Source organism: Sinocyclocheilus grahami, unplaced genomic scaffold (assembly GCF_001515645.1).
Source record: "Sinocyclocheilus grahami isolate Dianchi unplaced genomic scaffold, SAMN03320097.WGS_v1.1 scaffold316.1, whole genome shotgun sequence".
Lineage (NCBI taxonomy): Eukaryota > Metazoa > Chordata > Actinopteri > Cypriniformes > Cyprinidae > Sinocyclocheilus > Sinocyclocheilus grahami.
In genome coordinates this window covers 1,074,715-1,086,735 of record NW_015505495.1, presented here as the reverse complement: position 1 = coordinate 1,086,735, position 12,021 = coordinate 1,074,715, and the positions used below count along the sequence as shown (strand labels likewise).

General features: G+C 32.3%; 1 protein-coding gene across 1 annotated transcript in view; it reads left to right on the top strand.

Moving 5' to 3' along the window:
* Window positions 1-579: 579 nt before the first annotated feature.
* The window catches only part of myom3 (myomesin 3), a 77,194-nt gene continuing 65,752 nt past the window's right edge, over window positions 580-12,021 (top strand). The window contains exons 1-2 of the mRNA XM_016294345.1: window positions 580-742; window positions 6,576-6,702. Coding sequence (XP_016149831.1) covers window positions 6,596-6,702 — 107 coding nt within the window. The 5' untranslated portion in view covers window positions 580-742; window positions 6,576-6,595. The remainder of the gene's footprint in view (window positions 743-6,575; window positions 6,703-12,021) is intronic.

Below are 12,021 nucleotides of genomic sequence, written 5' to 3'. Positions count from 1 at the left end.
TCAGTTAAGGAAACAATTTTAGTTATGGCTAAACATATAATACATAATAACAACATTATGGCACACATGAATGCACCAAATTGATATGCTGCTTGACAGTCTGTATTTACATTAATTAACTTTTTCTAAATAAACTGTTGTTTATTTCAATTATAAAGGTTCATAAAGGCAACAATATTGTGAACACTGGTGTTTTATCATAGAATATTTTTAATACTGATATTAAAGCAATAAATATTAAGACTTGCACAGTTTGAGACATTATTAACTTATTAACATCATCATAATTTCCAAATCGAATGCTGATGTGACTGCAGACAAACACGAGCAGCAGGATCTCATCTGAGCTCTTCTTCAGAGGCTTTCATGCAGATCTGAGCGCTTTATATTGCTGAGATCTCAATGCATTGTTTCCACAGATCTCTTTTCCCACAGCTCCTCTATCCCACAATGCACTGGTCCATTGTGTCATTCCAGGTCTTCTGTCCGCTGATCTCACTGTAAGTCTATCTGGATGCTTTGAATTGATCACTGCTCCTGCTGTGGCTCTATATTTACACCTTGAGGAGGAGTTTGTGGAGGTCATCTTCACCGCAGAGACAGACAGCCGGAGGAGAAGCTGAGAGAGTTAAAGGAGGTGAGACAGCAGGAAACAATAAGGAGACTTGAACAGAAGAAGGAGAGACGGGTGAAGGTCGAGGAGGAGAGACGTCCTGCTGATCATCTTAAAGACCTGAAGAACGTGAGTGGATTTATAACTTCAGCACTTGCTTTAGTTCGTACTTGAAGCCTGTTCTGCAAAATACTAATAATCAGAAATCAAACTCTGCACAGTATTTCGCTGCAGATTCATCTCTTGCTTGGTAATGTAGCTAATACTAATTCAGTGTTTGGCCCAGTGTTTTGTCAATGTGTTAAATGCATTTACAAAACTAGTTTTCCTGTTCATTTTCTTGTGTCGAATGCTGAAACCAGTAAGAAAGGCTGTAATTAAAAAGACAAGAAGGCAACTTGCAGTATATGTGAAGAGCATGTCCGCATCACATTTAACCCCAAAAAAATCAAATGAAAGAAATTAGAAATTATATTTTGCATAAAGAAAATGAAGGCTGGTTTTATTTTTATTTATTTATTTATCTTTTTATTTATTTATTTTTGTTATTTATTATATATATTTATATATAATATATATTTTCATAAAGGGTTTTATAGCAATTATTTTTTTAATTATATTTTACATTTTAATTATTTTATCAAAAAAGTATTTTTATATGAAGAATGAAGTTTGATTTTTTTTTATTTTTTAAAAATTAATTATTGCATAAATTAGGATACAATAGGATAATCTTGCATCATACGATATAAGAGATATCCAAATTGAAAGAAAACCTATTGCATTCTATATGATGTCGAAGAGGGAATAAAGAGGGAATTTATTTGGGAATAAAAGACATACAAAATGGCGTGAATTTATGCAGTTTAATGTGTTTGAAAGACAAAAGCCTTCCAAAGGCATAGTAATACAAATTAGAGAGAATCAATGAATTATGAATAATTTACTGCCATTTTGTCAATCATATGTAATTATGTAATCAATAAAAAGTTACTGTAGTCTGATTTTGACTTGATTGATTTTATTTTTAAAATTTTTGAAGTCAAAGTTTTAGTAATTGTATGTGTTATGTTATGTTATGTTGTGTGTGTGTGTCTGTGTGTGTGTGTGTGTGTGTGTGTGTGTGTGTGTGTGTGTGTGTGTGTGTGTGTGTGTGTGTGTGTGTGTGTGTGTGTGCGTGAGTGTGTGTGTGCGAGTGTGTGTGTGTTTTCAACTTAAACTAAATTAAATAAAAAATGTTGCCTTGGTAACTACATGAAAAAAGTTGAAGTTTTGTATTTTATTTCATTTAATTTCTTGATATTTATTTTATGCATAGTAATGGTATACAATCGCATAATCAGGTTTAGGTTATTCTAACAAACCATTTTGTTCACAAATTCAAAAAACCTAATTAACATTCAGTCGTGATTCTTTGCATTCACGTTTCTCTGCACTTTCGGCATTGTAAACCAAGCGGCTGGAAAGCCCAGATGAAAAATCCTGCCGTTTGGAGTTTATGGAGTTATTTCTCATGAGCCGGTTCAGCCATCACCTCCAGAGTGTTTTTCCCCACTTTTGTTTTTCTGAACTTCTGCTTTCATTGTGAGAGACGCTGCTGGCCTGTATGCCATCTCTCTCTCTCTCTCTCGGGCTGATGACAGATCAATTTTAATATGCTGCAGAGTGACCTTTTGTACCGAATGTTCAAACAAACTGCTGATTGGGGTTCAGAGGAAAGGCCTGGGACGGGAGCCGCTGTCATTCAGCTATAATCTGGTTAAAGCGGAGGGGAAACGTGTTTCTCTGTCTGTGACGGGAACGGAGGTGGTTGCTGTAACTCTGGGGTAAATGAAGCCATCCTTCAAACCTGACCTGATTCTGTTGTGTTGGGCGAGGGGCGCGTGTGCCGTCGGGGTGATTTATGACTGCGGGACTCTCACGGGCCGCATCCACCTTCACAACTAATGAATTATTATTCTCACAATAGCTCACAAAGGGACTTTTAACAGGATTCTGACACAATGTATGTCCCTCTTCTCCTTTTCAGCTCGTTCCTGCTGTGGGGAGAACATGACCGGGTCACATTTCACACAAACAAAAAAACTGAAGAAAAATAATAAGCAGTTTTTTATTTAAAAAGAATATTACATTAAGATGATGTTTTTTTTTTTTTTATAAAAAAATTAAACATTTATTTTTTATTTTAATTAATTTGTTTTAATTTATTTATTTTCATGTACATACAGTATGTTTTTAATTTTTAATTTTTATCATTTTTTATTTAATATTTCATTTTATATTATATTATTATTATTTTTTTGCATCACAGTAATAAACGTTTTGGAGTAAAATGTGTTTAACGTTCATGAAAATAATGCTAAATATTTATATAAATTATACTTGTTTTATTTTCTGTTTTAATTTTAATTTTAAATTACTAAAGTTATAGTAATTTTATTGTGTGTGTTTTTAGTACTTCAACTTAAACTAAATGAAAATGAGTAACTAGCTGAAATAAAGTGGAGGTTTTATATTTCATTTTATTTCAGTTAATGATTTATTTTATCTATTTATAGATTTTTTTTTTTTTTAATTATTAATTTATTTATTTATTTATTTTTGGTATTGGTTTTAGTTTTAGTTAATGATAATAACTCTGAATGGCCCTAAAGGCTTTATTCTTATGCAAAAAAAATTTAAATATATAACATATTTCTTGGCAACTATCTGAAATAAGTTTGTGTTTTTTTATATTTTATGTAATTTCAGTTAATGTTTGTTTTATTTCAAGTAGTGAAAATGTTTTTATGGTTTTAGTTTTAGATAATGATAATAATAACCCTGAATGGCCGTAAAACAGGCTGAATTCAGCAACGTGTGTGTGTTTGTGTGTGTGTGTGTGTGTGTGTGTGTGTGTGTGTGTGTGTGTGTGTGCGTGTGTGTTTGTTTGTTTGTTTTTTATATTTTTTTTTATATATTTTTTTATTTATATGTATATATGAGAGAGAGTGAGAGAGAGAGAGCGAGAGAGAGGTTTTAATGCTTTCCTCTAATATAAAATATTGTATTATATTTATTTCAATATATTTATTTTTACTTGGATAGATATTATACATTTAATAAAAATAAAGTTTTGATTTGAACTATTTAAATGTATTAAATTATGTTTTAAATAGTAAAAATCTAAAATGTAATCTAAAATAAATATCTAATACAAAATATTGCAATATTTATTTTAATATTTTAATTTTTACTTAAATATTATATATTTTAAATTGTAATTTAAAATGCATAATTAATAATAATAATACATTTAAGAATATTTTAAACAGAAAGAGAGCATTTTAAAGGCATTTTTATGTAATGTAAAATATTGTAATAATAGTTTTTTTACTAACATGATTACATGATTTAAATATACATTTTATATAAATAATTAAATATATATGTATGGACCGGTATGTATACACACACACATACATACAATAATTCTTAATTTTTTTATTAATTTTATTATACATATGCATACATTTCTTTCCATAAAATAAATATTACATAAAATGTAGCCTATTTTTTTTATAAATAAACATTAATACCTTAATTCAATATATATATACAAATATATTTCTTTCTTTCTTTTTTTATGTATTCATCTAAAATAAAATATCTGATATTTTTACAGGAAAACGTGGCAAAAATATATATTAATAAAATGTATTTTTTTCCAGTGTAATGCATGCAAAAATGGAACACAAAAGATTTGTGGTATTATTTAGATGCTTTCACTGAAACTGGCTTTTCACAGTGTCACACTAAAAAGACACAGTGTCTCAATGCAGGAATGGTGAGTGATTTTCTCTGCTTTTCACACCTTCATAATAAGCTGTCTGATGCTTTGTTAACAGATGAACAGATTTAAGATGACACAGTGAGGGGAGGAGGGACAGACAAGCGGAGGAGTGACAGTCAGCTTGTCCTCTGCATGGTGCTACGTCAGGAGGCACACTGTTTGGTGGTTGGTCTTCACATTGACAGAACACCACGTGTCTGCCCAAGCATGCGGAGGGAGGGGAGGGGGGGCAAAGACTCAGTGAGGGAGGCTGGTAATGATCTGAGAGTCTGCACAATGTCTGCAGAAATTCCCCTTGATTCAGACAGCAGCCACCCAGAGCAGGCCCCTGAGAGCAGGGTTACAGCCAGTAACATGGCTGAGAAAGCGAGAGACACAAGACAGGGAAGGAAGAGTCTCTTTCAGACAGATCCAATTGCAAGTGTAACCATCAGAAGGGTGCTTACTTATGTAGAACAGATGACATAAACCCTTTCAGAAAGCTTTTAACAGATTGGCAGTGAAGACATGAATAAATACACAAAATCAGATCATTGGCCAGTCTGCTACAGCCCATCCAGTGAGGAGGGCAGTGTGTCTGCTCTCTGGAAGCTCCTAACGACAGAGGGAAGTATAAGGCTCAATATTGACATGACCTCATTAGAGTGGTTGCTGTAACTCTGGGGTAAATGAAGCCATCCTTCAAACCTGACCTGATTCTGTTGTGTTGGGCGAGGGGCGCGTGTGCCGTCGGGGTGATTTATGACTGCGGGACTCTCACGGGCCGCATCCACCTTCACAACTAATGAATTATTATTCTCACAATAGCTCACAAAGGGACTTTTAACAGGATTCTGACACAATGTATGTCCCTCTTCTCCTTTTCAGCTCGTTCCTGCTGTGGGGAGAACATGACCGGGTCACATTTCACACAAACAAAAAAACTGAAGAAAAATAATAAGCAGTTTTTTATTTAAAAAGAATATTACATTAAGATGATGTTTTTTTTTTTTTTATAAAAAAATTAAACATTTATTTTTTATTTTAATTAATTTGTTTTAATTTATTTATTTTCATGTACATACAGTATGTTTTTAATTTTTAATTTTTATCATTTTTTATTTAATATTTCATTTTATATTATATTATTATTATTTTTTTGCATCACAGTAATAAACGTTTTGGAGTAAAATGTGTTTAACGTTCATGAAAATAATGCTAAATATTTATATAAATTATACTTGTTTTATTTTCTGTTTTAATTTTAATTTTAAATTACTAAAGTTATAGTAATTTTATTGTGTGTGTTTTTAGTACTTCAACTTAAACTAAATGAAAATGAGTAACTAGCTGAAATAAAGTGGAGGTTTTATATTTCATTTTATTTCAGTTAATGATTTATTTTATCTATTTATAGATTTTTTTTTTTTTTAATTATTAATTTATTTATTTATTTATTTTTGGTATTGGTTTTAGTTTTAGTTAATGATAATAACTCTGAATGGCCCTAAAGGCTTTATTCTTATGCAAAAAAAATTTAAATATATAACATATTTCTTGGCAACTATCTGAAATAAGTTTGTGTTTTTTTATATTTTATGTAATTTCAGTTAATGTTTGTTTTATTTCAAGTAGTGAAAATGTTTTTATGGTTTTAGTTTTAGATAATGATAATAATAACCCTGAATGGCCGTAAAACAGGCTGAATTCAGCAACGTGTGTGTGTTTGTGTGTGTGTGTGTGTGTGTGTGTGTGTGTGTGTGTGTGTGTGTGTGCGTGTGTGTTTGTTTGTTTGTCTTTTATATTTTATTTAATAGTTTTTTTTATATATATGGTTTTAGTCAATGAATTGCCCTAAAAATTCATTTTTATGCAAAATATTCTATATCCTTGGGTGAAATGTGTGCTCTTGACAGGTTTTGTGAGATTAACTCTTTATTGTGTTGCCATAATAAGGCCAGGGCCACATGTAGAGTGAAGATTGAGACTATAATATGTTGCATAAGTCATGTACTCTATAATATGGTTTATGAGGTCTGTTTTTTGGAGAGGTGATGGGAATGGGCCGTGACTCGTCCTGTATCGGCACTGGTGTGTGTCTGCTGTTGTGTGTCTGCCTTCTGACAGCCGTGTCGTTCTGCTCCCATGCAGGTGCTGCCGAGAGCTTCGCCATGGCAACCAAAATAGTAACCCAGCGCTGCCAGGAGGAGCAGATGGAGCAGATGTCTCACAGCATGCAGATGTCGTCCCAGATCAAGAAGAGAAAGTTCAAATCCAGGTAGAGCCACGCTGACCCTCGAAACACGCGGTGAAAATTCCTCTGCATCAGGCCCCTGCATTCACACGCTTCCCAGCTTTAGAAAACCAGTGTAAATCATCAGCCGAATTACCAGTATTAATTAGTGAAGCTCAGTCTGGTGTCCCTCGGTCAGAGAGCAGCTGTGTCAACATACGAGCTCTTATCGGCTCCGTTCAGCTCTTCTGAGGCTTTCTAATGACGAGCCTTGAAAAGAGGACATTGAACATGTTTTCAGCGTTTACTCATCCTCGTGCTGTTTTAACCTGTAGGATTTTCTTTCTTCCATAAAACACAGAAACGTATATGATAATTCATAAAAATATAAAATGCAGAATGTCTGAGCTGCTCTTTTCCGTTCAGTATAAGTGGCTTCTGTTAGCAAGCTTTAAAAAGGACAAAAAAATCACCACAAAAGTAGTCACATAATATATGATAATATTATATTATATATAATTCTTACATATATATTTAGCTTTTTTTGGCTTTTTATATTTGATCTCTTTTTTGCCTCAAAATAACATACATTCTGTCATAATGCAAAATAAACAAATAAATATAATATAATATAATATAATATGGCAGATATTGATTTGGGTTTGACGCAACAGCTCAAATTTGCTACAGTTTTTTTTTATGACAAATTATGTTGTCAATGAATAATGACTTAAATTTGGGTCTGTTTTCACACAAACGTATCATATATGTCTTTGTAGACAGTTTTCTCTTTTGTTGCATGGAAAATAAAAGCGCAAACATTCTGTCTACCATCACAGAAATAAGGAAATATTGTGGCGATGAAATGGCATTAGGTGCTAAAATGCTCTTTAATGAATGACAGTGATTCATTAGTGTGGCACATGTTCGGGATCATGTGTGTGATCGTCTGTGGAGATTACATGACAATTACGGATGGGAAAGCAGCTGTTTCTCCCTGACATTCAGGACATGTGCTGCAGTTATTCTGAGCTCACAGAGTCATGCCGACTCCCCGCTGAACACCAGCGTTCAAGGCCAGATTTATAACAATAGACACACACAAGCTCCTCCAAAACCAACTGGGCTGAAAGCTGGCCAGGACATTCATGCATCATTGTACTTTAATTTATCACGTTAAAAATTCACATTGCAATTCAGTATAGTGCCAGTCAAAAGTCTGGAGTAATTCACATTTTCTAATGTCGTTTCTGCTTACCAAAGCTGCATTTATTTGATCAAAAATACAGTAAAATTGTGAAATATTATTGCAATTTATAATAACTGTTTTCTGTGTGAAGACATTTTAAACTGTAATTTATTCCTGTGATTAAAGCTGAATTTTCAGCATCATTACTCCAGTCTTCAGTGTCACATGATTCTTCAGAAATCATTCTAAGGCTGAATTGAAGAAATTCATGCTTTTATTCATCATGGATGCATTGAATTGATCAAAAGTGACAGTAAAGACATTTATAATGTTGCAAATGATTTCTATTTCTAATAAATGCTGTTCTTTTGAACTTTCTCTTCATCTGTGAATCCAGGAAAATGTATCATGGATTCCACAAAAATATTTGGAATAATAATAATTATCAGATTATAATAATCAGAAATGTTTCTTGAGCAGCAAATCAGCATATTATACTGATTTCTGAAGATCATGTGACACTGAAGACTGGAGTAATGATGCTGGAAATACAGCTGCACATCACAGAAATAAATTACATTTTTACTATATATTCACAAATAAAACAGCTATTTTAAATTGTAATAATATTTCACAATTTTACTATATTTTTTTAATCAAATAAATGCAGCCCTGGTGAGCATAAGAGACTTCTTTAAAAAAAAAACTTAATTATTCCAAACTTTTGACTGGTAGTTTATATAAAAACTGAGTTTCCTTTATGCAAAATATTATTTATTTTTTTCTTTCAATTTTGGGGTCAAATGTGACCTGGACTGATGGTTTCATGAGATTCCCACATTGTGGGCCAAATTCAGAGGCAGCGTGTTTTGTTCTTGTGGAGAATGCAATGCATTGCAACCTACAGTGGGAAAAAAGTTTATTATAGTATCTTAGCAACATATCAACTTGATCTAGATATTTGAATGCATCGCACATGCCGTTAACTGTTAACTTACAGTTCACCTAATAATTCAATAATGCTGCCCAAAGCTGGTGGGTTTCAGTTGCTTGAACTTCTCTTCTGACTGATTTGACAGTCAAAGTGAAAAAACCGACAGCGTTTGTAGATTAATCTCACGCATCGCCATTCTTCACTCAAGCTCATATTACACAATTAATCGCAAAAACGTCCCTCTTTTCTTTTGTTGGCCTGTCAAGACACATTTAGATCCGCAGACATACAGATGAACTTCTGCTTTTGTCAATGTATCAGTCACACGTGTTCCTCTGTGAACGGGACGAACGTTTAATAACACTAAGACAATAACACCGAGTCTAAAAATTGTAATAATATTTCACAATTTTACTATATTTTTTTAATCAAATAAATGCAGCCCTGGTGAGCATAAGAGACTTCTTTAAAAAAAAAACTTAATTATTCCAAACTTTTGACTGGTAGTTTATATAAAAACTGAGTTTCCTTTATGCAAAATATTATTTATTTTTTTCTTTCAATTTTGGGGTCAAATGTGACCTGGACTGATGGTTTCATGAGATTCCCACATTGTGGGCCAAATTCAGAGGCAGCGTGTTTTGTTCTTGTGGAGAATGCAATGCATTGCAACCTACAGTGGGAAAAAAGTTTATTATAGTATCTTAGCAACATATCAACTTGATCTAGATATTTGAATGCATCGCACATGCCGTTAACTGTTAACTTACAGTTCACCTAATAATTCAATAATGCTGCCCAAAGCTGGTGGGTTTCAGTTGCTTGAACTTCTCTTCTGACTGATTTGACAGTCAAAGTGAAAAAACCGACAGCGTTTGTAGATTAATCTCACGCATCGCCATTCTTCACTCAAGCTCATATTACACAATTAATCGCAAAAACGTCCCTCTTTTCTTTTGTTGGCCTGTCAAGACACATTTAGATCCGCAGACATACAGATGAACTTCTGCTTTTGTCAATGTGTCAGTCACACGTGTTCCTCTGTGAACGGGACGAACGTTTAATAACACTAAGACAATAACACCGAGTCTAAACAGACACGGATGTGTGGATCCTGATTGACTGAATGACTATTTCTGCCTTGAACCCTGCTGACATGATTGCATTTATGAGATCAGCACACATAAACACCACAGAAGTCTCGTAAATACCAGTGAGGAACTCGAGATGTTCTTTGAGCCCCGGCTGTCTGTGTTGAGGCGGGTTCTATTTTCTTGAATCAGAGGCGAAGAAATCTGATCATATTTTATTGAAATAATTTGTTAATATTGACTTTTTACACATTTTGTGTACTTTTGACGAAGTGTAGCTATAAAGCTTGAGAGAAAATACAGGCTGCTACTCATTTAGTCAGTTTATCAGAGAGAAATATGAAACAAGATGTGAAATTGCCAAAAAGGTTCGCTTTATTTTGATTGAATACACGTCTCGTTATAAGGACAGTGATGCCCTCTTGAAACAAGCAGATCACTCTTTTAAAAAATGCTGGTAAATCAAACAAAAAAAAATCTGCAAGGAAAATATGATTAGGTAAAAAGTCATGAAAATAACAAATATCTCGAGCCACTAAAACAATAATTCACCTTACAACTCTGGAAGAACATGGGAAAACAAAAAATATATATATTATTAATTTTGTTGCAAAAACATGTTTGCATTACTCTTTGGTACAGTAGGTTTTATTTAGTTAGTTACTTTTTTATTACTACTATATTCAAATGTGTTTTGCTGTTTCAAAGCAGGACAATAGTACTTAAGAAAGACCAGTTCAACAGTTTGGGGTCAGTAACATTTTTTGAAAGAAGTCTCTTCCGCTCATCAAGGCTGCACTTATTTGATCAAAAATACAGTAAAAACTGTAATATTGTGAAATATTATTACAATTTCAAATAAGTGTTTTCTATGTGAATATCTGTTAAACTGTAATTTATTTCTGTGGTCAAAGCTGAATTTTCAGCATCATTACTCCAGTCTTCAGTGTCACATGATCTTCAGAAATCAGTATAATATGCTGATCTGCTGCTCAAGAAACATTTCTGATTATTATCAATGTTGAAAGCAGTTGTGCTGCCCAATATTTTTGTGGAGACCGTGATACATTTTATCTTTCAGGATTCACAGATGAATAGAAAGTTCAAAAGAAAAGCATTTATTTGAAATATAAATCTTTTGTAACTTTTTTAAAATGCATCCTAGCTGAATAAAAGTATTAATTTCTGCTTTTGAACAGTAGTGTATATTACATTGTAAATGTACAATGACAAATGCATCCATTTCTAAGAGCATTAATAAGTGAGACTGTTAAGGTTAAATAAAACACATGCAATGTCAAAATAGCCTTTAAACCGGTCTGAAGCAGAGCTCTGAGCTGATGCCCATACTGTATCAATCAGAGGTTACTCAGCCTTCGCTTCAGTGTAGATCTCATTTTGTCTGATAATTAGAGAGTCTGTCTCCATCAGCTGACAGGGAGCATGCAGTGAAGTCTAAATCCAGGCCGTTAAACAGGATGGCTCCCCGTTAAACCCTCGCATGCAGCGTTATAGGCCTCTGAGAGCTCAAGCACAGACAGCAGCCATCACTCTGACACAGATGTACAAAACTAGATGGAGAACAGCGGACATTCTTAAATGAAATGAAATGAAATGAAATAAAATAAAATAAAATAAAATAAAATGAAATGAAATTAAATGAAATGAAATTAAGTTTTTATGTTCAAAGTAGAGTAAGTAAACTAAAAACTTTACTTTACTTTGAACATAAAAACTTAACTTTATACTAATAAGTTCAGTTTTTATGTTCAAAGTAAAGTAAAGTTTTTATTACTTCATTAAAGCATTAAATCATAAAAAAATAAAATATAAAATAAAACAGGACTAGATTTGTACAATTTCTGACCACAAATATATTCCTAACCTTTCAGTAAAATTAAATTAAAAAAAAATATATATATATATATATATATATATATATATATATAAAATACATTTTATTTTAATAGTTAATTTAAATATAAAATAAAATTAATTTTAAATATAAAATAAGAAAGAAAAGAAAATAATAGCAAAAAAATAATTAAAAACAAAATAAAATAAAATAACATTCTATATTCAAATAAAAAAATATATATAATATTATATATTGCTAATCTTGAATATGAGCAGTAATAGTGATGTTTGAC